Here is a 25,516-nt window from a genome sequence, read left to right as displayed (position 1 = left end):
CACACACAACCTCATCACTCTCGTTGCATTAGAGATGGATCCCTACATTTAGCACTGCCTGGGTCTATGATTTCATTACAGATGCTTAATTCAATACTAACAACTCAAATGACTTCAGGTCAATTACTCAATGACAGCGCTGCGGGCAACACCATCAATCACTTACAACTAACCTTCATTTCAGGTCCTGTTCACTGTCACAATACACTGCAAGTTCTCCTTGCAGGTTTTGATCTTAAGTTGATATATACCACTCACTCCAGCATAAAGCTTCGCTGCCAAGGGCACAGCTTTGAAAACAATAATTTCACATTTATTTCCCAGTTTTTCTAGCGTTGGATCATTTGTGTTTTTTGTGTTTCAGCAGGTCTGTGTTAACAGATGAACAAAGTCAGGCTTCTCCTTTAATAACCCAAGGTCAGCCTGTATCTGACACACAGGAAGATGTTCAGATGGACACACACAGTGAAAGAAGACATAACCTAACATGACTCGGAGATTACAACCATGCTAGGGATGCCTTAATGCCTGTCACAAATTTCAATTTCATCTGGGAAAAAAATAAAAAAAATAAAAAAATAAATGAAAAGTCGGCTCATTAGCTATTGTTGATAAATCTTTCTGAAATGCCAAAATTATTAACAGGCTAATGGCAGTAGTGGAAATGTTGGCTTAAACCTCTGGTGAGATGGGATCTGAATTCTTAAACATCTTTGCAACATAATATTTGTGCAAAGCAGTGGCTCTATATTGCATCCCAGCAGCCATGGCTCTGGCATGGCTAAAAAGGATGAAAAAGGCCGGAAAGAAAAATTCAGGTTAAGTGGAGAAAAGTGCAGAAGACAGACTGAAGAAAACAATTAAAGCTGAAGGGGCTAACACAGTCCCCATCAGCCTGTGAAAGACCTTATACAGCAAGACAGTAGCCTTAATGGTAGAATCAAGGTCCATTAGAAGATTGACCACAATGTCAAAGAAACTGGTAAACATATAGTCTGATGAGCTCCTACTGACATTTAAGTGAGCTTGAGGGAGGGAATCGAGAAAATGTGTGTGCTCAGACGTCTGTGAGAAGTTTTTCCTTCAGTTTTCTTGTTCAATATCTTCTTTTATGGGCAGTAAAAGATTAAAAGAACGATTAAAGAAATCCTTTCCATTATGGGCAGCGGGGTGAAATGCAGACTCCCAGCTCCCAGCAGGACCTGCAGTCATAAGTGAGGTAATGGCCTTGAACTGCAGGCGTCTGTGCAACCTGAAAATGAGCCCTACGGTCACTTGCTCAGATTACTGAGCCATTACTACAGCTTAACTACAAGAAAGCAGTGGAACTGAACTTACTTCAAAGGGATGCAGTTGTAAACTGTCATCCCTAAGCAGTGTGAAAATATAAAAAAATATTTTTGCATATATGTCAGTGCTCTACATCACTGCACTTTCCCTCTGATCCAAAAGAGCAAAAAAAGCTGATAGATTCAATGTCAAGGTCGAGACAAATGAGGGGGAAGCTGCATAAAGAGGGAAGAGGAGGATAAGAGGATGGCGAGGAAGAGGGATATGCGAGGAAAAAAACGAAAGACCTAGGATTTACATAAGTGAAGACTGTGGATATAGCTAAGGATTTCCAGACACACACGGGATATTCTAATACAAGTACACACACCCACAAACTCTAACAAAGACTCAAAGAACTGAATGTGAGCAATGAGGGGTGCGAGGCCTCGCCACTGCAGACGGCTCATCTGTCGTCCTTGAGATAAGAGAGGGATTCAGGCACGATGGGTTCAGACTGTTTCTGTCTGCAGGCTGAGCATGCGAGACGGAAGTTGTTGCATAAAAGCTTCGAATGAAACAACAGGCATTATGCAGAATTACATATTCAAAGATTTTCTTGCAGTTTAGATCTGACAATATTAGATGGATGTCATGCAGTCAATGTAAAATGTATGTTATTATATGTACGCATTAAAATATCTATGAAAAATAGCACATATTTCTTTCATCTTTCTTCCATGACTGAGACCACAACACGTCAGTGCGTTCAGGAAGCGTTAATGTGCCACATATACCGACTGCAAGTTCAAAAACTGGAGATTTAAAAAAGATCAGAACATTTCTAATTTATTAGCAGCTGGTTGAAATTTTTATTAGATTATCGAAACGCCAAAATATTACCTGATGGTTTTATAGCGGCTTGATGATTTTATGGTTTTACTGCGCTTGTGCAAGAGTGCGTCCATGTGGCGGCAACACGTCAGGAAAGCGTTACTATAGCGTAACTATAAAAACATTTTTCTAAACTTTCTTAGCATCAATGTGAAAATATATGATTTTGTAAAGCAACTCTAATTTTGTTGCTAAAAATAAAATTATATGCAAATAGTACATGATTTATTACATGTTCATATGCATACAATGAGCTTTGTTCCATGGGACACCTTCATCTTGTAGGAACCACAGGGACCACGAACAAAATGCGGTGGATGAAAAAGAAGTGAAATTGTCATTGCTCAGTAACCAAGAAAAATAACAGACAAAATAAGCAGTTATTATCAGAAACCCAAAACAATGACACAGCTTTAGTAAAGAAGACAGTACACACATTTCTACTATCTGTACTTTATTTTATATTCAGAGACATCTCCTGTTTGTTCCCATTGCATTTAAGCTTTGAGAAAGAATACCAGGATAGCACATTTATCACATGTATTCTCTTTATTCTGAGACGATCCAGCTGTCGTTCATGATGGGAGTGGATATTTGTTGCAACCCAAACCCAAATGCAACAACATAGGTCATTTGTCAAAGTATGGTAATTGTGTTCCCACTGGAATCCAAAGTCCGCTCTGTTCCCACAATGCTATTTTTGTAGTTTGGATGCAGACTGTCCCAAAAAGTCACATTTCAACTGCATTTTAGGGGATTTTGAACTTCTCCATACAGCTAATTACAGTCATGCCTATGGTCTGTGTCTATAACAAACAGATGGAAGTTGAATTAAATGGCTGGTGATGTATTACCGTTGCAGCAAAAGGCCAGGAGAGTGTCCCAAAAGACAGAAATGATGAGGAGTCAGTATCCCTTTAAAAACAGGAGGGTGGCTAAACGGATCATAAAATGGGTTTGGCTTGAGGACAGCAGCATACAATACAGCACAGTGATGACAGATGGTCTGTGAAAAAGCTGGGATGTCTGCTGCCAGGCTGTGAAGTGGCAACTGCCCGTGATCTGCTGAATATAGTAACCGAAAAGAGAAAATGCTGATGGGTCGATGTGAAAATGTGAAATTACCAACACTGTGTTTTTAGAGACATTTTTAAAAATGTACATTTTTAAGACTTGAGAGGAAATTTACCGAATACCTTGTTGCAAGCGACAACAAATAAAATGAAAGTTGCAAAAATTATTTGCAAATGCAAATGTTTTCACATAACTGAAAATAAAAACAGAGGAAACAGGTCAACGTTTTATCTGGACGTCGTTCTGTGGCAGGACGCTAGCTGGAAATTGATGCTGGTATATGGTGCCATCTAGTGGACAAACATGGCTGGTACAGCTATGATTACAGTGTAATCTTTAGTGACATTTAGACGAATATAAGTAAATATTTTGTGTCATACGATCTGACAGATGGAAACACATATTTATTTATTCTTGTATGGCTGAATTTTGTGCAGGAAACTTTGCAGTTCATGGTGACAGATTTGTCAGCATGCTGTTAGTGCTGTAAGTATACAAGATCCCAAAGGTAGTCTCCTCAGTTCAAATCTGATTACTGCCATCGAATCGTGAAGTAGTACTGGAATGGCGGTCACAACATGGTACACGAAACATTGTGCCCCAAAGAGTTTGAATGGAATAATCCCCACAGCGTGAAAACACCACCAGCAACGTGTGCTGATATCAGAGCCAAACTCCACCACCTGCAGCCTCAGTCAAAGTAATACAGTCATGCATTAAACACTCCTGTATCAAATATTATGTTGACTCTTTGATCACTTCGGGCTCAGATTGTGAATTCGAAGAGTCGCTACAGCTGTAATGACCAGTTTTCTGACCTTCCATTGGCCATTTTCATGGCTTCTCTTGTCAATGAGGCGTTCCTTATAGAGAGCTGCTGATCTATTAGTTCTCAAATATAATATATTATGTTGAGACTTCTTTCATCTGACCATCTTGTGATATGCCGCTGCGCTCTGTGTACCGCTTGGTGGTGTTAGAAAACAGCTGTTTTCTATGATCATTTTCAAAACATTATAAATACAATTCAAAAATATCTACTGACACAGACTTTTCTTTTCATAGCAGGAAGACGACAAATCCTTGTTAAAATCAAAGATGGCGCTTTTAAATATATGAGGAATCTACCACTATTGAGGCTCACACATTTCATGGACACCTTTTTGTAATAGTACACAGAGACCTCATTGCCTTGTTATCCATGGAAAAAGACTATTTTACTTTGGTAATAGCAGGAATCCCCCTGGACTAAGAAAAATACTCCAATGCAAGCCAAAGTCCTGCACGTTTTCTTCCATTTATCCAGTTTAGGAATCCAGGATCCTGGAGCCTATCGCAGCTGCCACAGGGCAGGCGGCAAAGTTCACCATGGACAGAGAGAAGGACAACCATTCACATGCATGAGCAATTTATAATCACCTGTTAACCTAAAAAGCTGTGGGAGCAAGCCAAATCCCTGTTTTAAATCCCCGAGTCACCAGTAACAGGTACAGCACTGCATAACTGTGATATTAAAATTTCAAGAATTACATCTTGCAGCAATGCTTTCTTTTTTTTTTTACTGTTTTTCAGATAAGTATTTATCTGTGTTGCTCAAAATGGTAACATGAACGGTCAGTATTACTTCACGTGCGATGCTACTGGGAGAGATGTGAAGTCACTTGGTGCACAGTTCATAATATACTGCAGTCGCAACCACTGGACAGTCTGTTTCCCTGTCATGTGATGGATGTCGTCAGTCCTCAGGCATGTCTGGCAATCCTGTTTCTTTTCTTTGCCATTGCAAAGAATTATCTGTTTTATTCCTAATAATCTAAAAGGCCAAATGTGTCTTAACACTAAACATCTACCTCTGAGTCACTCACTGAGTACAGCAAGAAAGCAAATTATTTGGGGTACTGTACAGCCCAGAATAACATTTTTTATTTAATGTGAAAGAATCATATGTCTGTTCAAGTTCTAGAGCTGTGGTTCTTGGAGGTCTTACAGAGGTCATAGCTCTCCTACCAGCTTCAGCACAGCCTGCGTCTGCATTCCTCTGCAGCAACACGACCACCACATCTCTGCCACTGAAACACATTCGACTGCACTAACATGACGCATACCAGAACTTTGTGCTGTGCCCAGGCGTTGGCATCAATTTGAACTCCTACATGGAACAAATTGGGACTAAAATAGCGCTACAACAAATAAGTGATATTTTACACGGTTGTATTTTTGGTTAGTGTTCCTCAGGCTTGTGTAGAAGGTGAACGGTGCCAGGCAGTGAACAAAGTGCCTCTTTGTGGTTTCTGCAGATGTTTTCAGTGCGGACTTCAGGGTGTACACATTATACAGTTAGAAATAATCACGTAGCCGAGTTTCATGTTCATGGAGTGTGAACTTTTCACATTTCTCATACTGAAGAACGGAGACCAAGCTGGTTGTTCAGTGCTCATCCTGACACCGTCACATATGCTCCAGCTGAGGTACACCAACTGTTGGTGGTAAATACATAGCTCATGACTTTATAAAATACATGTATGTAAGCATATTCTTTCTAGAGACAGTTGGATGAACAAATAACTCTTCATTTAACAGCAAGTGACGACAACTTTGTTACATGACAAGTTGTTTCTAAGGCTGAAGAGCCTGTGAACACTGTGCATGGAAATCAGCATATGGTTTTCTGGTTGCAGCTAAATCATGACATGAATTGCAAAGGTGCACGAAATACAGATGAGAATTTTAGATTTGATACGAAGCTTTTCTGTGACATTTCAGTGAGAACATATTTGAACAAAGAAAATCGCTGCTGCATCCATGTTGATGACACGAGACAAACACATCAAAGTTGTCCACATGTACAAGAAATAGGGGAGACCAGAAAAATGGTGCAAAAATAAGAGGGTGCCTTTGAACCTAATGATAACCAGATGGAAGCATTGTAATCCTGCTCGTGAGAGCAAAAGAGAGAGAGGAGGTGGAGAGAAAACACAGTTCTGAAGGCAGACCGAATCCGAGAACGCGAGTGATGAATAAAGTGTGCCGTATGTGGCTCCAAATGCTCAGTAAATTTAGAGACCTCTGTGCAGTTTTGCAACCAACATCAGGCAACCATGCTGCCCTGGAAGATGCTTATAGTTGCTCTTTCCTGCTGCTGCATTGAGGCAGGTGCCACACAACATCGGGCTAATGGTAAGACTCAAAATGCATGTATGTAAGTTTGCTACAGAAAAGCAAACAGTTCAGTTTTTGCAAATACTTTTTGAGGATTGTGAATCTTTGCTGAACACAGAGTGATCCTCGTTCCTCACCTGTTCTGTAATCCAGCACCTAATATGTGAGTTAAATAGTTTTAAATGTCTATTTTTAGTCAAAGCATGTTTTAATCTTGGCGGCTGCTCTGGGATCACAGATCAGCTGCACCTGTTTCTAATGGAGGAAACAGTGGCTGGAGCTGTAAACTGATCTGAGAGAAGGAGGAAACACTGTGAATAATAAAAAGCTCACAGCAAAGATGATCAGATCAGCTTGTGACAGATGATTCTTTCTGCCTGTGGAGTTTGAGTGTTTTTGTAAATCTTGATTTCATTGCAATTAAAAAAAAAAACACGCCACTCTAGGAAAGCGATTAAAAAGCAGAGATGAGTGTGGATCACTGACATGAAGGCAAGGATGAAAGCAAGTAGGGATGAGAAGCTGCAATCATCAGGATTAGATTTATTGGGCTCTTTTTTAAGATCAGCTGATAAACATGGGCACCATGTGCACTTTAGTATTATGATGTTACACCGCTTTTGGCATTTATCCCAGCGTTTCAAACAACTTCCTCCCGCTGCGATGTGAAGCTGCCAAAGAAATAAAGTTGGTCATCGAGATTTAAGACTGCAGTTAAAGTCCAGGATCTTTTTTGGAGTTAAAGTCTTACATAGATGAATAACTTACCATGGCGCAGCACCAGTAAAAACCATGCAAGTGGAACCTCATCCAACCTCATGTGCTTGAAAAAAATGCTGTTTTTAATATTGTCACGACAATTAGAATGAATTATAAATAGCAAATAGTAAAAAAAAAAAGGCTGCAGATCGAATAAAATAAATGTGCCTTACGTATGTAAGCATAACTAGGAACATGTATGTACATTAAAACATTTCATGTAAAACTGTGCAATAAGAGAGAAGGAAGAGAAAACAGTGTTTGCTGTGATATCTTCTATCAGTAGAACATAAAAGTGAAAACAGGTTTGGATGTGCTGGCGTTTAATTACTATTTTATGCAGCTAATTATGAATTATGTCCTGACATAATCGTAATTACCTAAACATGTAATTCAGAGTAATACGTTTCATGAAAATGTTTAATCGCTGTGAATTGGAGAAGTTACTAAAAAGGAAAAGCTATCCTGTTCAATAATGCAAGCTCTCGCCTGCCTTATTGAACTGAGATTAATGGAGATCGTTAGCTTAACATAATGACCGACTTGCTCGGTTGATTTAAAGTCTATTAAAATATCATCTTGTTTCATCTGCTGAAATAAACACATGCTGTGAACGTGCTGGCACTGGGTAAGTGGCTCTGGCGTATCAATAGCAATGAATTTCTTAATGTGCTTCCTTTTTTTATTTTTTGAACTGAATCACTTTACTATTCTGCCGATATTACTGCATGCCGGAGCAGTTTGCTGTCTGTCTTTTTGCACGATTCCCTCCTGTTTTCATGCTTTTGGGAAAAGAAATTCTGTCACCTGGACCTCAGAATTGCAGAAACTCCACTTTTAGGCATTAATAAAACCATGCCATTATTGGATGTGAGAGACTGGACAATGTGTGAAAACAGTAACTTTGTTCCTTTTAAACATGTTAGTTCCATCATTGTCAGCTCACTGGGTCCACCTCTTTGGCCATGTAATCTAGATTGATAGAAATATTGTGTAGTCATTCATGCTCTTCAGTGTTTTAATCCAGTGACCTCCTGGACTTTTCATGTTGTTTTCTGTTTTTCATGAGATTTTCTCATCACCCTACAACGCAGGCTCTTGAACTCTGGTGGTTTTACACACTGACATGTGGCACCAACACCTGGACAGAGTTTTGTCAGATACCTAATGTTTCCATTAGACTCGCTGAGTTTAATCCTAATTAGTGAGCCTTTTCTGAGGGAAAGCAGTTAAAAGTAAGGCAAAGGAACAATTCTGCTTTTGTAAAATTCATATTCAAGTTAAAAAGGAAAGCTTCTGAATTGCATTTGACCCATCAACTTACTTGTTTTTAACATCCTGGCTTAAATCATAAGCATAAGGAATCCCATATACAGCTCTGTACAATCATCTGGAACTTGTTGTACAATCCATGTGCCACTCCACCTTTGATTTCTATGTTTCCTTTGAAGTTTGAGGTCATGTCTCATTGTCTGCTGATAGGATTCATAAGAAAGGTTACAGATCACAGACTTTAAAACACCTATTATAGATTACCTGCTGCTGTGAGCTGGATGAACCTGGATTTCACATCTGTCACAGGCTTCACCTCACAGTAAAATCTGCATTTCATTGTACCATGCAGGGATTATTGCTTACTTGTCACAGGGATTTCCAGCTGAAAAGATTTAAACTGTCTTTTGGATGCATAGAAATAATCCAGATGTGAAACTGCTCATGCTTTCATAACACCCTTGATTCTCATTGTCTGTGTCTCTTGGTGCACCAGCCTTATTTCCAGCTGCAAGTAGTATAAAAAGAGGAGTGACAGCTGCGGTGAACCCCACTTTCATCAGCTCCATCAGTGATGCTCATCTGCTGTTTGAGGTAAAAGAACAAACCTTTGAGTTTTTATGAGTAAAAAGCAAACACTGGCAATGTAACTATTAACAGTTACTTATTTTCTTGTCACTAAATACAGATACTGATGACTGGCATACATTTTGAATCCAGTGGAGCGTTTTCGGTCACAGATGCTGAACTAGCTTCCCTTCAAAAGACAAGAAACCTGGATTTAATCTGCGAAGAGATCATTCCGAAAAAGCTAACAGACATATTGAGGCTCATATCCGGTCTTTCAAATCATACTGGCTACCTGCATCAGCACGATTTTGAGCGCACTGTCTTGACTTTGGTGTACACTGTCCATCAGATGGTCAGCTCCGCTACTGAATACCAAAGAGACGTGTGGGCAGAGTCCTTTGTAAGCCTATACAAATCCATCAAAAAGGATCTGACACTGAGAAACTGAGTAAGCAGCGGTGCTGTGACACAATGACTCACTGTTTAATATGCACACAGATGAAAAGCGCTGAAGTGTTGGAGCTTGCAGCTGGATGGCTGACAGATCCTGATGGAAATGTCCTGTCAGTAAACGTCAGCATGAATTCGTAAAGTGCACAGAAAGAAAATAAACACAATCATTGTAAAATATTAACTGTTACAGCAAATGTTCATCCAAACATGAGGTACTGTATATGAAACAAATTCATATCTTGAATGTAGCATTAAACATTGTGGATTTAATCATATTCCTGTCATTTCAGTGTTTGTTCACTAGCACCCAGATGTGACGGCATTTCGAGACTAATATGAAAGAATAAAACATCAAGTTTTGAACCAATGAGAACTGCAGGTCTGGATTCAGACGACTGCTCAGGTTTTTTTAAGATATACAATATAAGATATACAATTATCATATCACCAGTATCACCAGTTTACAAAAACGTCTATCTGCTGACTAAATCTAACTACCTTCCCAGTCAAAGATGAGCCACAACATTAAAACCACTTCTCACACTGTGGTAAAACAGTCTCCTCCTTAAAGGAAAGTGTTACTCGTCTACAACAATGTTTAGTTGGTTGAAACAAGCGAAAGTTGCTTCCCCATGAATGCCAGGAACGGAGGCTTCCCAGCAGAACATTGCACTGTAATGAAATGATCACTTACCCACTAAGTGGTTGTAACTTTGTGGCTGATCATGTACCTCCCAGTGCAGGATATAATATGCAAACGTCACCTTAAAAGGTCATTTAAATAGTTTGCACCATGTTGTTATATTAGAGTGCCCTTTACAAGGTCCAAACTGAGCTGCCTGTGATGGAACTGGTTTTGGAAAAATCCCCAAAATGGCACGCTGGAGTGAGTGCACCACTCACAGGCCAGCTCCAGTAATAACTTGTGCAGGCTCTTGTTGTCCCAATGGCTGTTTAGGTTCCACGGAATTAGCAACTGCCCCGCATCCATCTGGGGAGTTGGGCATGGTAGAAGGACAAAAGGGGATGTACCGGAACCAGGAGGAAGAACACAGATGAGAGTTGATGCCAAAGGGAAGGCTGTAGACTTTTCCGCTCTCCAGTGTGTTGCTGGAGTCATCCTCATGAGCCTTGTTCCAGGCAAGGATACCTCGTTCATGCTTCGATCCTGTTGGACATGTTCAATGTTTTTAAAAAAACCTGACTCTGGATTATCTCTATTTCCTGATTTGGTTTGTTTATCATAAATGTTGACAACACTGTGTCCCGGGATTATGATTCTCTAATAGAATATTCCTAAAACATTGTTCTTTTAAATTTAGCTGAAGTGAAAGACACTAATGAAAGGTTAAAAAATGTTACTTATTTTGCTGTTTTCATTTTTAAAGTCCTGTGAAAGAGAAAGTAGACCCTCACTACAATGACAATGATAATGATCCCAAGCACGCCACCAAATCTAAACCAGAACAGGTAAAAAAAAAAATCAAGGTGTTGTAAAGACCCATCAAACTTTAGAGCTTGAGCAGATTGAAATTCAGTGCTCCCTTACAGTGAGACCATAAGAGGGCTGTGCATAAACAAATACCTGCAAACCTCAATAATCTCAAGCAATGCCGTAGAGGAGAGTGGGTCAAAATTCCTCCACAATGATGAGGGTGAGAAAGGAAATGATTATTTTACCTATAAGTTCTCATAGTCCTCACCATAGAGTCATAGTCTTGTGTAAACTTTCTTTTTCACATTACTTTTCATTCTAACCCTTTCTTAATTAATTGAATAATCACTAAACTAAATGAATATGTCCACAATACTTAATACCCTAAAAGCATTCTGAAAATCATTTTCATTAAATTGCCATGTTTATCATAACCTCAGATCTGTGCTTCAGTGTTTTAAACATGGTGAATTAAATACATGCAGAACAGTAACAAAGAGCAATACCTGGAACGGTGTTGTCCAGGATGAAACCAAAGAAGCCACCGACAAACATGCTGGTTGTCAGAAGTACCTGTAGGACCTGATCAAGTTCTACCACACCTGGACACAATGTAAACAGTTAGACCTGTGTTTAAATGATCAGTTTTTTTGGAAAAAAAGATTAGTAAAGATTTTCTGTCCACCTGTAGAAATAGCTTTGGGATTCTTCAATATCCAATTTGGAATAACCAGACCAGTGAACATGGAGAAGCCGAAAATGAAGATGTTTCGAGACGAGTTCATGTCTGCGTACTGAAAATGTGACCGAGAAACAGAGTCTAGTTAAAACCGACTCAAATCAAAAGAAGAAAATGTGCCGACACTTTTGAGCTTCAGTACAAACCTGCAGATTTGAAACTCCGGCTGCAGAGATGACACCAAACATAACCATGAACATTCCTCCTATGACAGGTGACGGGATAGTGGTGAATATAGCGCCCACTTTACCAAATATACCCATGACAACCATCAACACTCCGCTGGCCACAATCACCATCCGACTGCCCACCTGCAAAAAATAGAAATTCTCTCAGTTTTCCTGAGATCTGAGTGCACTGAAATTTGTGCTTAAAATGCCAAATTTAGGGGAGGAAAAGAATTAACAATGCAAAAAACTGCACAAAACGCCAAAAAAATCCAAACAGTAGCAAAAACAAAGGAAAAAATGTGGATTTTAAATGCATAATTCATAAAACAGCGGGTCATCTCACCTTTGTGATACCAAGGGCTCCGACATTTTCGCTGTATGAGGTGGTACCATTTCCAGTACCCCAGGCACCTGCCAACAGGCAGCCTATCCCCTCAATACCGATACCCCTGTTGATGGCATGTTTTGGGGGTGGTGGAGCTCCAGATAACCTAGCACAGGCGTGGTAGTCCCCAACAGACTCTATCATAGAGGAAATTACACCAGCCAAGATGCCAATCACCCCTGCAAGGCTGACAGTAGGTCTCCCCCATTGTCCTAATTTTGGAAACGCAAGCAAGTTGAAAATGTCACAAATGCATAATCTGCAAAATATTATTCTGAAAATAAGATAACTTTGATGACTCTGTGAGTTTCTTCCAACACATCACTGAGCCACACTGTGGTACTGGATGATATTCCTCTTCATTACAAAGAAATGTGGGTGGAAACAATGATCCCATTCAGTCTGAGTTTAGTTAAAAATCAGAAACAAAGAAAATGACCAAAGTTGTTTTAACGGAGCTTTTCTATCTTACCTGGGTACGGGAAAACCAACCAGGGAGCCTGACTCATGACATCTCCCTTTAGATCGGTGCGTGCAAGGTAACCATACTTGTCTGGTTCAGCAGGAAGTACATTGTAGACAGTCAAAATGTAACAAATGGTCCAAGATAACGTGATTCCAAGCAAAACCTTGTGATGCATTAAAAAAACACCTTGTTATCTGTTTTGTTTGACTTTAATATTAAAAAATTAATAGAAAAAAAGAAAAGACTCAATGTCTTCAACATACAGGAAGAATCTGAAAGACGTAGACTGGAGAGGTGTGCAGTCTTTTATCCTTGTTATATGCTGGAAAGGGCACTGGTATGTGACGGAGGTACTGCGAGAACAGGATGATGAGTGCTGTGGTCCTGTGTGACACAGACATAAAGGGGAAAAACATTGTGTAAATATTGCTGAGATGTAATGAAGAAAAAGGAAAGTAGATCAGCTGTACTGGATGTTGGGCAAGAAAGTTTTAATAGGCTTTTCTCTGCAGCCTTAAGATTAAAGCTTTACTGGGTTGAAGGCGTATTATTTTCTAAAGTCTTGCCCAGGCAGGACTGGGAGCACGCTTAACACAACCTAACACACATTTCATTGAGAAACCTGCTTTAAGGTGGCATGAAATATTTTCTAGACAAATCTCTCTGGCAGTCTTTAAATATTCGTTTTGTCATTTTTATGTTATGTAGAGAAATGGGGCCTTTTTTAGGGACTTTATTTAGAAATTTTACCCACATTGCAGAGATGCCCCAGTGGTTCCCAGCACTGCTACCCGCTGAGTCAAAGAGGGACAGTCCAATGAGAGAAATAGTAGGAGCGATGGTGAGAGGCCCAATGAAGCGCATGAAGAGGCCAATGAGGCCTGAAAAACCAACCAGCACTTGGAAGACTGATCCCACAATAATGGATCCCTGAAGCTTAAGAAAACACAAAAATGTTGACAGTCAGAATTTGGAATCCGTAACCTCATTAACCTTTTTGTACTAAAAAACATTTCTGTTGTTGTTTGCTGGCAAACATTTCCATTGCCGGTCAGTCTTAGACTTTTGGGATAAAATTCTATCTGCCTTACCCTTAAGTGTTTCTGTTTAACAGGTCATGTACAAGTCTATAAGCCAGGAGCTGCAACCTCCACCAGAGGGTTCCAGTCTGTGGCTCGGCATCATGCATGAACTTGAAGGCTTCCAGCATAGGCACTAGGACCACTACAGACGCTAATCTGAAATCTTTGTGCCTCCCTGGAAGCACTTTTTTTTAACAAGCTCAACTAGTTTGCAGTTGGAGAGAACAAGTCAGACGAGTTTTTAGAAAAATGTAACCAAAAATGATCTACTGGGATCAAAGTGCTGAAGGTTCAGACTTTCACAGTTTACTTACTGCTCTCATTCGACTTTGCCACACTTCTATGAAGTGTGTGGACGAGGTGTTGACTAGGCTGGCATTTTGCGTCCATGCAGGACACGTCCACTCTGGCATGGAGAGCAGTGCCATGGAAGGAGCCAGTAATGTGAATGTGCCACCTTGGAGAATCGGCAGCCTGGAAATAATTAACACAATACAAGAGAGCAAACCATCAGTTACTGTATCTTTGGGTGATCGAAATGCTTAGACTGACTGAGACAGTGTCTTCTGTGCATGCGTGTGTTTTTTAAGACCTCTCTGACGGCATCTGCAGTCTATTTATTTGAATCATATACAAGGAAATGGTTAATTTAAACCATGTGAAGAGAGTGTGACTTATTATGCAAACTGTTAGACTGAAAGTTAAGTCAGTTAAAATAATCTGCTACGTAATGACCCTCATTATGCTATTCTCATAAGCAGTGCATCATTCGCACACGTCGCAGAAGAAGAGAAGTTTTCTTGTGAAAAACAAAACATGCAAACATTTCTTTTGACGAAACATCGGAAAGTTTTCGTTCTGGTGGACACAAATCATTAGCACCGCTTTCCTTTGTTTTGCACGGGACACTAAAAGCACCACTAAGTGCCAGGCTTGTTTCCCCTCACAGCTGACTTGCAGACATTTTGGGAAAGACAAGAAAGTATGAGTGGTGCTAAGCCAGAACAATGTGGACTTAGCAGGAAGTAGATTCCAAACATAATAAGATAGAAATTCCTCCGTTAATCCATCTGTGACACCAGTATTCAGGCAGGCTGAGTCTGCAACCACATAACAGAAGTTCAGAGCAACAACATACAAGTTTGTAGGCCTCCAGAACAGTGACATCATGTTCGCTCTCCTGTGCATGTGTCACTGTTTACAAGGAAGTTTCCATACTGGTATTTTAAGCAGAAATTAATTAGCAAAACAACTAAATACTATTTATTTGACAATAAAAGCTGAGTTCTGCACAGTATAAAAGCTCAAATGGACTTATTTCACCTCCATGAAGCTTTCAAATACTACTCGTTGTTCATGCACATTCATTTTGGCAGGCATAATAGTTCAAAAGAGGTTAAGAAGAAAGGCAGAATGGCTTCTCTGTTCTGGCTGTTTAATAAGAAGAAGCTTAGTTAATTCCATCCTGCTGTACCACTGCGTTGGACAAATACTCTCAGAACATCAAAAAGCACTGAATGAACAATAAATTAATGTAAATCATCTTGCATTAAATAAAAGAAATATAAAGCACTCCAGAATCCCACAATATAATTCATGACTACAAAAATTCCTAGTGCATATCCCCAGGAGACATCCCACAGATACAGACAGCCACGCAGCCTTACAGCCTGGCTTTCAATAAGTAATGTTCCCTCTTGTTTCCTTACCTAATGCCAAAGACTACTTGCAACAGAGTGCAGACCCCAGAAACCAAGAAGATTGTACTGATGAGATGGCTCTGTGTGAGGCCATCATGCTGCAGACACAGTCCCTGGGACAGAATCAAAGGGATGGCAATGATACCTCCAAATGCAGTCAAACAGTGCTGAGAGGGCAAAGTTGGGGAAAAACAGAGATTCATTTAATCGTTGTAGGATTTACACATTTTAAAAAAATGGTACATGGTTGATGTTTGTACACCACCCGGGAGATTACAGTGAAGGTTCGGTGCAATTAAAGTCAAATTTGGCTTATCTGGCTTACACAACTAAAACCAAGCAACTAACACTCAAGGAAATGTCAAGCGAAAGCTGGTCATGTTTACATTGTTACATTAGAAACAATGCAGCAAAGCTGGCTCTTAATCATTGTTAAACATGACCAAAGGGAAAACAAATCAAAGAAAAAACCTTTGTTGACATACCTGGATTCCTAAAATGATGCACAGGTACCAGGGAGGAACATCTGTTACACAGTATGCTAGTTTGTTACTGCACTCGTCTGTAGAGGAGGCTGGTTCTTTTTCGTTGTCGGGCAGATCACAGAAACGTCCTTCCAGCTTTAGTTCATTAGAAGAATAAGCAGACATGTCAAACTAGAACATTCTGCAGGGATCTATCAACACTTGTGATCCTCAATTCACTGTATGCATCATTCACAACTGACTGCCCTTTTTTAAATAAAAAAAAAGAAGAAGCATGTATTGATATGTTTTTACACATGTTATCTATAAAAATGTATGTAAATAACTATAATTACAGAACTTAATTCCATGTTTCTCATAACCAAAATATTAGAATAAGATGAAAAGAACAGGGCAGTCAGATAAGTCGTTCCATATTTCAACACTAGGAATCAAGAATTCCTTCTATAATCATGTGATGGTAGGAAAACTTTCATTTCACAGATACTTCATTTTGATGGTGAGACTGAAACTTGTAAAAAAAATCTACTCAGCAGCTGTTTGATCTTAAACTAATATGAGGCTGTTTAATCATATTAGTTACTGCAGTTACTGCAGGTAAAGTCAGAATGTGGGTTATTATTTATAGTCCACATGGACACCTGAGAGTTATGAATGCCAAGATGTGATTCTGAATCCAGTGCTTACAACTGTGTAGAGATTATGCAGTCTCTCTAATCATTTCCTAATATAAAATTAAAAGCAACACTCACCGCAAAGGTATAGTTGTCAAGTCCATTACTTTCCTTTTCTGGAGCCATGTCAGGCTATAGGTCCAGTTTGTGGTCTCCTGAGCCGAGAAACAAAACAGAGAAATGAAAACCATTAATCAGAGGGGAGGGATCAGGAGGAGCATCTGATAGAGGGGAGAGAGAGCTAGGAGCCGAGCGTACAGACGGGTCGGAGCAGGCAGAGTATTACGAACGCGCAGAGTTCAGACATGAGACTGCAGCTTTTGTTGATCAAAATGGATCCCACCTGCAGCTCATGTGAACCGAATTACGACAGAATCAGCAGCTGACCGCCCGGCATTTGGCTGGCAGGAGATAAAATCTCTTACCAAGAACTCTTTAGGCAAGAAAGTATTAAAAGATTTAATTCCTCAGCATATCATATAATTCTAAAGCTGAAGAAGCAGCAAATCTGCTGTATGTGGTGACCTGTGCTCAGCTCAAACCTCTGCAGTCAGAGATGTTTAACAGTTAAAGAATACAGCCTTTAGTTTGACAAAGACTTCCCCCTCCCAAAGTTTCTTTCTAAACTTAACACCAAATGTTTGTTTTGGAGGGTAAACTACTGCAGTGATCACATGTTGACAAATAATCACAAAGCTGGTATTGATAGATGACTAGAAAATGTTCTGTAGATGTTAATTTAATTTCCTAATTTACTGTATATTTCTACTTCCCGTAAAATGATAGTAAATCAGATTATATTGTTAGGAGTTTGATAACAGCCCACCACCACTTCATTAATGTGCTGGACAAGCAGCAGAAGCTCATCCTCACACTGCTTGCATCCATTTCTGTGTGCATGTCATATGATTATTAGTGCACATCTCTTCTTATTCCAAAATCAGGATCTAAGGCACACGCTGGCAGCACAAAGACACCAGTGAAAAGCAACCAATATCATTCATCCTTAAAGGATATGAATGCCTGTGGAACTCTCTGTTCTATCATTGCCCGGACATTTGAATTCTGCAAAGGTTTTTCTGAAGGAAAAGTCAGGTAATCACCAAAATGAGAAGGTTTCCTTGTCAGGAAGAGCAGAAGTGTTAGAACTAACTTAGAAAATACAATTTTAAACTAGAATCCTGTGAGAAAGGGTTTATCCTGACTGCTGTGGAGTATTTAAATAATTGAGATGGAATCTTGGGACGTATCCAACAAATAAAATAGCTGAAGAAAATTGAGCTCACATGAAACTTACAAACCCAGGAGAGTAGCAGGAGTGGGGCATCATGTGGTCTACTCTGAGTGCATGTGACTCACATGTCAGCGAGCAAAGGCCCGATTGTAGAAACAGTGTTATTTTTAAAGGCTTAATATCATTTGCAAAAAAGAAACAAAAACAAAAAAGAGAAGTGAATATTAGAGGATACCTAATAAATACAAACACTCAGCTGGGGTGGTATGGGGTGTAACATAAAAGGTACCAGCAAAAAATGACTCTTAAACCAAAACTATTGAACAAGCCTTGGCTCTGCAGCATCTTACTTACACAATTAAAGCGTATAAGAAGAGGTGAAATGAAGAAAAGGAAGCAAATGGATGGTCACAGCAGACGGCTGCTCCTCCAGGAGCCAGTTCTGTTTATTATTGTTATTACTTTGTTGTGATTTGGTGATATCAAATAAAACTGAATTCTGACTGAATTGAACACACACACACACAGAGTGAGAGAAAGACAGCTCTCTTCCAAGAAGACCGATAGAAGGCCAAAGGTCAGTGGAGTAGCAATATCTGGTCAGTGATTGAAATACCAATGGAAAAGAAGTCTATACAAATAATGATTTAGCACTGAAACAAACAAAACAGCTGAACGACACTAAGATTTAATGAAGCTCTTATTCTTGTAACATGCTGGGAGGTGCAAATGAGACATAACAACGTTGACTGTAATCTTTTACGGCCTTGGTCTAAATGTTTTGGCTCTTAGCTTGTGTCTGATTGCATCCTGTGACCTTCATAGTTTTACGAGCCGTGCAGTTTGGCTTGAACTTAAAAGAGTTTGCCGGTAAGAAAGCGCATGTTGTTACTCCTTATAGTTTTCTCACCATATCTTCGATTAAGTGTGAGCTTGCTATAATTGATTAGCTTCTCTTTGATATGATGTATTGTGTTCGTGTCTTTATCAGCCCTACTTAGCTCTGACTTGGAATGGTGCATACCGGATTACCTAGAGATCACAAGAGGCACATGTGCGTCACATTTTGTGACTCATAAGTGGTTAATGAGTTAATATAAAGTATTTAAACATGTGCATTGCTTACCTTCAGCCCCCCAAGCTCAGAGGGTTCATGCTGAATCAAAAATCAGTTGTTTAATTTTCCTTTGCATTCCTATGGCCAAAGAGCTCGATGCATCATGTATGAAAATGTAAACTTTAATTTTGAATATCTACATATACCCATGAGTCGCTGCTCATACACAGGAAGATCAGTTTTTATTTCTGTGAATTATTATAACGGTTTATTGACTGTAATCTATCTACTGTAACTAGAAACAGGTGTTTCCAGTACCCCAGTCTGCGTTGCTTCTATTTTGACCATATTTTATACATAAATATAATAAGTAGCTGAAATCCCTCCTACAAGACGAACTTAGCAGTCATCAATGTTGTTAAATAAACTTGAACTTGAGCTCTGATACAATACACATTAAGACCCTTAAATTCATTATTATACTCAAAGAATTACAAGCAGGTTCACTGAGAGGTCGGTACCACTAGATGGAGACAGACCACTTTCTCCTACACTCTGCAGCTCAGTGCTTTTTTTTTTTGAGTTGAACTAAAGTGTCAGAGTGCATACAGAGGCCAAGGTGATAAAGATTACCTGTGCAATAAATCAGGCGATAAGAAAGAGAAGCAATGATTTTAAATTTGTTTATGGTGAAATTTTATCAAGGTGATAATCAAGCTGCAGATTTAGTGTACAAATCTATCCTACAAAACAGGAATCTGGTGTCCTGCTGATTCTGCTGAAGGAAATAAAGACTCAGAGCAAACTGAACTACTCAGTTCTATCGTGCTAACATCGTGATAACAACCAGATGCCATTATCTGGAGAATTAATTGAGCACACACCTTATATATGAAAGATTAAAACTTTGAATGCTGGATGCCGAATGCAGTATTTCTTTTTCAAAAGTATGCTGTGGCATAATGCAGTAGCTCCTCCTCTTTATGATCATGTGACGCAGGTCAAACACTTGCTCACAGCAGTGGGAGGACACTCATGTGTTCTCACCTTGTAAAGCATTGAGTGTAACAAAGATCCCAGACAGAAGAAGTCAGACATCAAGAGATTTCTATTCTATTTCTATTTATTTTGTTTTTACTGAAAGGGCCTGACAGAGCACAAGGAATATTTTGTATCTTTTAAACTGGTGACCAAGACCTGACTATAAAAGGAACATATAATGACAGATGAGCTGACGGTAGGCGATAAAATGATGGAAATATGGAAGAGAGGAGACTCAAAAAAAGAGTTATCCCAAATAGATAAAGGAATGGAATCTCAGCCGAGGAATAAAATACCCCATTCAATTGAAGAAATTCTGAAAAGGCCCTCATGTGTCAGAAAAGAGAATGAAGTACATCGGAACTGGTCTGTCATCAGAGAAAACAGCCAAGTATATAACCAGCATCCATGTACAGGTATGTTTTTTAGCCTTACTGTAAAAAATATTGGTTCAAATATTGTCAGAACGTGTGTGTTCTCCTTTTGATGTTGAAATTTTCACTCTGTCAATAGAAACTCAGAATATGGGACTACATGAAGAGGCTCCAAAAGCTGCAGGAGACTGCAAGAGTGCGTAATATATTTATATATGAGTAGAAAAATCGATTAAAAGGATGATTCAAGAATGAATCAGTTTGAAACTGAACCACTTCTTTACTATCATATGTTTCAAACTGTCTGCTCACAGGTCAAAGAAGAAAGAGGCAAACCAGGGTCACTTTTACACCATTCCAGGTGCAAGAGCTCGAGAAGGTTTTCCAGCAAACTCATTATCCAGATATTAGCACCAGAGACCAGTTAGCCTCTCGCCTGCAGCTGACAGAGAGCCGAATACAGGTGGGATACCCGTTGTTTGGTTTGGTTTTATTTTCAACTTAAAAAGTGAGATTTTTAATACTGGCCACATAAACAGAGTATTATTATTATTGGCGCTACGTTGGTATCAGTCACTACTTTGTTATTTCCATTTGATCAAATCAGCAAGCTCCAAACACTCCAACTGTCTGACTGATTGCACTAACGAGTCCATCCATCCATTCTCTTCAGCTTATCCTTATCAGGGTGGAGCCTGTCCCGGGTGTTTCAGGGTGAGAGGCGATGTACACCCTGGACAGGTCCAAATTCATGAGCTGCATCCTCCTGAGGCCGCATTTGTAGACCGATTACGTCACAGCGACGCGCCGAAGGCTGTCCAAATTCGTAGACTCCTCCGAATACAGCCGACAAATGCGCCCTCTTTTCCCCGAAATTGAAGGACTCCGGTTTCCAACAATGGCAGCCGCTACTAAGTTTTAAAATTACTCATACTAATCTTTCTGGGTCACAAAATAAACTTTTAACACATTTTCAGGCGCGAAAGTAGCTGTGTAAACATCAAATATCTGCTCGGTTTATCAAGATATCGCATATTTGCAAAAGTGCTTCGACGTTTTCGGAGATGTCTGCCACCCACCAGCTCGATAGCGAGCCGGGAGCTCGAGGGTTACTGATGCGGCCGAGAACGGCACAACTCCCGGCACATCATTTTCACATCACCGCGGACTTTCGCTACTCGGGTTAAACGTAATATATAAGTCACTTAGACAACCTAAAAATGTTATTGTTGGGCTTTTTTCAGTGTTTTGTTTGTTCGTGAGTAAATCGGCTTGGCTGAGATTAAAGTTGTTAGATTAGATAAAATAAAACTTTATTAATCCCCTGGGTGGGTTCCTCCTTGGTTTTTACACAGCTGACTAAACGTCAAATAGAAAACTGATTAAACAGAAGTATGAGACGGTCGAGAATTTACGCCAGTGTCCTGTTATATTTTAGATAGCAAGGAGCAGACGGCTGAGACAGCGGTGACGCTAATCAGAAGGCTAGACCGTCCCAGCCGTTTACTTCCGGCCTACCCGACCTTCTGAGGACCCGGCCCACGTAGACCGCGAAGGCCGGGTCCTCAGGAGGATGCAGCCCATGAATTTGGACACGACCATCAGTTAACCTAATCCCAGTAACTGTGTGTCTTTGCACATCAGTGCAGAGACAATAATGGTCTTTGGACAGAATTCTTGCACAAGCCAAAACCTCAAATGATTAATGATAAGGTGAGACGGGATTAGAGCACACATTTAAAATCATTAGCTCCAAACTGAAACACTGTTTAGGGGTTTTTATAAAAACGTTTTGAATCATTGTTAGTTTTAGATGTGATGTAGGCGTTTTTATTACAATGCAAAATACCCCGAGACTCCTTTTATTGTGAACTGGTTCATTGTAGGTAAATTAACTGCATTAACTTTTCTTCATGCTTGTATTAGTATTATTGAAGTTTAATTTATTTTTCTAAATAAATGGTCATTGTGTGTGTTGTTCAGATTTGGTTCCAAAACCGCAGGGCCAAATGGAGGAAGGTTGAAACACTCAGAGACATAGAGCTGATCAGCAGGCAGCGCTTACTTTCGACCAATCTTCACCGGCTTTATTATGAGGTAATTTGACATATATGTTTGTAAAATGTGTATATTTATTATTCTCACATATGTTCTGTTATAAGGCTCATATTCCCATCGCAGCTCGAAGCTCTTTACAATTAAGAAATAAAGCACACAGCTTAGACATATTTAAACAATAAAATGTTTATGACATTATAAAGTCTTTGAATACAGCGTGACTTTCTTGGTAACTGAGCCATTGATGAGGTTCATAAGTAGAATATCTTGGTTATTCCTGTGAGATAAACATCTTTCTCTGCTCTCACAGAAGCCCCAGCTGCAAGCAATGTGCTGCCTGCCCTGCTGTTTACCAAAACCTCTTCAAGCAAGGCTGTATTTCAGCTCATCAACAACACCGGCTGTGCTGAGCGCCGCACATTCTCCTGGTCACAGGACTCTCTATTTTGACATGCTGGGAACAGCATGAATCTGTAAAATACTGTAGCCGTATATTTTGCTTTTAATGTGTCACACTGTGTGAAGCTGAAATAAAGGCACTGATCTTTTTTTTATCTCAATAAAGCTGATTGCTTCAAACGTTCTGATGTCTTTCTTCGAAATAAAAGTCCTTGTGATGTACTGATGTATTTGTACAGATCAAGGTTTGAGGGCGTCCTGTACCGTGATATACTTCTTGGTAGAGAGAGCCGTGTCACCGCACTGTTACTGTGCAGCAAAGCATTTGGCTGTGTTTTTTTTCATGACACGATTTTTCCTTGTCACAGATAAGATACAGCTTTGCCATGACCTGTTCATCTGTTTGACTTTCTGACAACCTCTCCTTATCTTAATTTGGGCTTGTAACTTGAGGTTATTGGCAGGTCAGATTTAGACAACATGTGGGATCAAAGGAGAAATACAGGGTGAATCATTACTGTATATTGGGGCTATAGAGCTATATAAATAATTGTGTTCTAGGAGAACTTAAAGAGTGAAAAGTTTTGATTCATTCTTGTTCCTTTGCCGAGCAAATGTTACATATTTATATTAAGTATTGTTCGTGGCCTTCCTTTAATGACTTGTGCTCACCAGTCACCTTGAAACCTGCTGCGTGCGACAATTCCAGGTTTTTCTGAGAAGTGTTACATAGGCCAGTTCTCAAATAATTACCAATTATAAGAGAGATAACACAGCGTCGCCTTCGCTATCAATTCAATAATTTACTTGACAGGGTCATAACTGATTACATTTAACAGGGCTCTGAGTATGGCTAAACTTTTCACCCTGGCCTTATCTTACTTTATTGCATGTGTTTGCTGTAAGATAAACCACACTGGTGGCTGCATGGGAGGGATTACAGTAAGAGGACAAAAATAGTTGTTGGAAAGAGAAAAAACAACAACCTTGAGAACCTCATAATTGTACTTTTATTGGATTTTGTTATTGTAATTCCAAACTGGCATCTTACATTTCCTAAAAGGCTGAAATAATTCCTGGGAAACCTTAGTTACTGATACCAGACAGGTTATCTTATGCCAAATAGCTGTTGCAATGTTTTACATCGAATGTTAGTTTATTGTTCACATTTGATCTCAATTTATTATTTTATGCTCTGTCACTATTCTTCCATTACACTTTTATTGTCTCAGTTGGAAAGGATCCACATAGATTAGCTGTACCTGCTTACTTTGAGAGTAAGATCTTTTCCATATAGTTCGGAGACTTTACTGGCCACGAGTGCCATAAAGGAATCAACACAGGAAGAGATTACCCAATACAGGGTTGTACACCATTTTCCTTTCACCTTAAATATATCGCAGTCTTTGCAACTGTGAGAAAAACTTCTTTCACTAAGGCACTAACTTGCATCAGGACCCCTGTCTGGTATAAAAAGCATATTGACGTCAGTAAAAACAATTTTTTAAATGCAATGGACACAAATAACTTTTATGGTATAAACACAACCTGAGAGTGATATTAAACACTAAATTATATATATATTTTAGTGTTTTCTGTTATATCTGCAGTGAGACTTTACTATATGTATACAAGTAGTTTGATTAAACTTTTTATTAGATTATAAAAATCCACAACTGATTATATGACATAAAAGCTTATAAATTGCAGCTACCTGGTTGATAAAGATTTCAAAATTCACCAGTTTTTGGTTTAATTTTTTCATATACGAATTTATTATTATTCATTTCCATAAGAAAACGTAATGTAATCATTAAAACATTTAAAAAGCAGAAGGCATCCGTTTACTCAGTAACATTTACATGTTTGCACACGCTCAGATGGGTAGCAATACACCAGAGTAACCGACAGATGGCGCCCCTGCACCCATGAATAAGCAAAATTGATGCTCTCAGTTTTGCTGTGTGTCAAACAGAAGACACCACTGACCTGATTTTATTCTGTCATTTATTTAAAGCTCGTTTTTTCTCAGCTGTTGAATGTTGTTCAGAATACTGAAGCGCTAACACAGATTTATTTTTGTTGTTGTTGTTTTTACCTTGTGCTTCGTTTCCAGTCGCCTCTGCAGCTGGCTCTCAGTGGAGAGGAGGGGTGGGGGGCGGATATTCATCATCTCGCAGCCTCCGCCCGCCTATCTGGCTCATCTGCCTCTGTCCAAAGCGGTGGAGAGACGGGGGAACCGCAGACAGACAGGGGGACTTAAAGCTTGGAGGCGCAGCGAAAGCGAGAGAGAGGGGCGATGGCCGCTGGTGGAGGATGCGGGGAATCGGTGGATCAGTACCGGGCCGAGGTGGAGCGGCTCGCCCAGGAACTGGCCGAGGCGAACCGGGAAAAGATCAGGGCTGCGGAGTGCGGTTTAGCTGTTCTGGAGGAGAATCAGGCGCTGAAGCAGAAGTATACAGAGCTAGAGACCGAACAAGAGATCCTCAGGAAGGAGTTGGAGCAGTTACAAGAGGTAAGAGGAGAGGATGGGGCAGTGATTCTATTTATTTATTTGTTTTCATTCTGTAGGGAGGGGAAAGCACTGCAGTCAGGTGTGTGACTCGCTTGCACCTCAATTGAGTGACGCTCAGCGGGTATCTATAAACCTGTTTGACGCCCAGAGGCAGAGTGGGGGCGGCAATTTATCAGGGCTTTCAAAAAGAGCAATAGTTTAATGCAACTTAAATATGATGCAATTGAAGATCCTCCAGCTGGAAAATGTGCA

General features: G+C 39.7%; 4 protein-coding genes across 9 annotated transcripts in view; 3 read left to right on the top strand and 1 right to left on the bottom strand.

Annotated features, from left to right (window-relative positions):
• Positions 1–6,229: 6,229 nt before the first annotated feature.
• On the top strand, positions 6,230–9,445 carry LOC146382286 (protein FAM180A-like). The gene is made up of 3 exons (XM_084932806.1): positions 6,230–6,414; positions 8,924–9,021; positions 9,116–9,445. The coding sequence occupies exons 1-3, from the start codon at positions 6,336–6,338 to the stop codon at positions 9,443–9,445; spliced, it is 507 nt and encodes a 168-aa protein (XP_084788932.1). The 5' UTR covers positions 6,230–6,335.
• Position 9,446: 1 nt separating this feature from the next.
• slc23a4 (solute carrier family 23 member 4) lies at positions 9,447–24,958 on the bottom strand. 2 transcript variants are annotated; one of them, XM_084932804.1, is made up of 13 exons: positions 24,848–24,958; positions 16,665–16,741; positions 15,913–16,047; positions 15,437–15,594; positions 14,042–14,201; positions 13,400–13,581; positions 12,909–13,029; positions 12,652–12,808; positions 12,138–12,391; positions 11,771–11,935; positions 11,571–11,679; positions 11,392–11,487; positions 9,447–10,618 (listed from the first exon to the last, which is right to left on the bottom strand). In XM_084932804.1, the coding sequence occupies exons 2-13, from the start codon at positions 16,710–16,712 to the stop codon at positions 10,350–10,352; spliced, it is 1,854 nt and encodes a 617-aa protein (XP_084788930.1). In that variant the 5' UTR covers positions 16,713–16,741; positions 24,848–24,958; the 3' UTR covers positions 9,447–10,349. The 2 variants fall into 2 exon arrangements, with proteins under 2 accessions (XP_084788930.1, XP_084788931.1); XM_084932805.1 differs by having other exon boundaries at positions 15,437–15,540.
• Positions 20,042–22,874, top strand: LOC146382285 (uncharacterized). Its single transcript, XM_084932611.1, has 5 exons — positions 20,042–20,334; positions 20,432–20,488; positions 20,607–20,755; positions 22,276–22,389; positions 22,661–22,874. Exons 1-5 carry the CDS (start codon positions 20,097–20,099, stop codon positions 22,817–22,819), a joined length of 717 nt encoding a protein of 238 aa, XP_084788737.1. The 5' UTR covers positions 20,042–20,096; the 3' UTR covers positions 22,820–22,874.
• bicd1a (bicaudal D homolog 1a) overlaps positions 24,947–25,516 on the top strand; it is a 28,345-nt gene continuing 27,775 nt past the window's right edge. For all 5 annotated transcript variants that reach the window (XM_084932800.1, XM_084932803.1, XM_084932802.1 and 2 more), the window contains exon 1: positions 24,947–25,264. In XM_084932800.1, the coding sequence (XP_084788926.1) occupies positions 25,049–25,264 (216 nt within the window). In that variant the 5' untranslated portion in view covers positions 24,947–25,048. The remainder of the gene's footprint in view (positions 25,265–25,516) is intronic.

Source organism: Perissodus microlepis, chromosome 7 (assembly GCF_051167445.1).
Source record: "Perissodus microlepis isolate ML-2025 ecotype Zambia chromosome 7, ASM5116744v1, whole genome shotgun sequence".
NCBI lineage: Eukaryota > Metazoa > Chordata > Actinopteri > Cichliformes > Cichlidae > Perissodus > Perissodus microlepis.
Note: the sequence above shows the minus strand (reverse complement) of the source record. Positions and strands in the feature narration are given on the sequence as shown.

Coding starts and splice junctions, on each gene's coding strand:
- slc23a4 (XM_084932804.1), bottom strand. CDS start 16,712: ATGGCTCCAGAAAAGGAAAGTAATGGACTTGACAACTATACCTTTGCG. Junction 15,595..15,912: donor GCATCATTTTAGGAATCCAG/GTATGTCAACAA, acceptor TTGCCCTCTCAG/CACTGTTTGACTGCATTTGG. Junction 11,936..12,137: donor GAGCCCTTGGTATCACAAAG/GTGAGATGACCC, acceptor TATTTTTTGCAG/GTGGGCAGTCGGATGGTGAT.
- LOC146382286 (XM_084932806.1), top strand. CDS start 6,336: ATGCTGCCCTGGAAGATGCTTATAGTTGCTCTTTCCTGCTGCTGCATT. Junction 6,415..8,923: donor CACACAACATCGGGCTAATG/GTAAGACTCAAA, acceptor TTGGTGCACCAG/CCTTATTTCCAGCTGCAAGT. Junction 9,022..9,115: donor ATGCTCATCTGCTGTTTGAG/GTAAAAGAACAA, acceptor CACTAAATACAG/ATACTGATGACTGGCATACA.
- LOC146382285 (XM_084932611.1), top strand. CDS start 20,097: ATGACAGATGAGCTGACGGTAGGCGATAAAATGATGGAAATATGGAAG. Junction 20,489..20,606: donor AGCTGCAGGAGACTGCAAGA/GTGCGTAATATA, acceptor GTCTGCTCACAG/GTCAAAGAAGAAAGAGGCAA. Junction 20,756..22,275: donor TGACAGAGAGCCGAATACAG/GTGGGATACCCG, acceptor TGTGTTGTTCAG/ATTTGGTTCCAAAACCGCAG.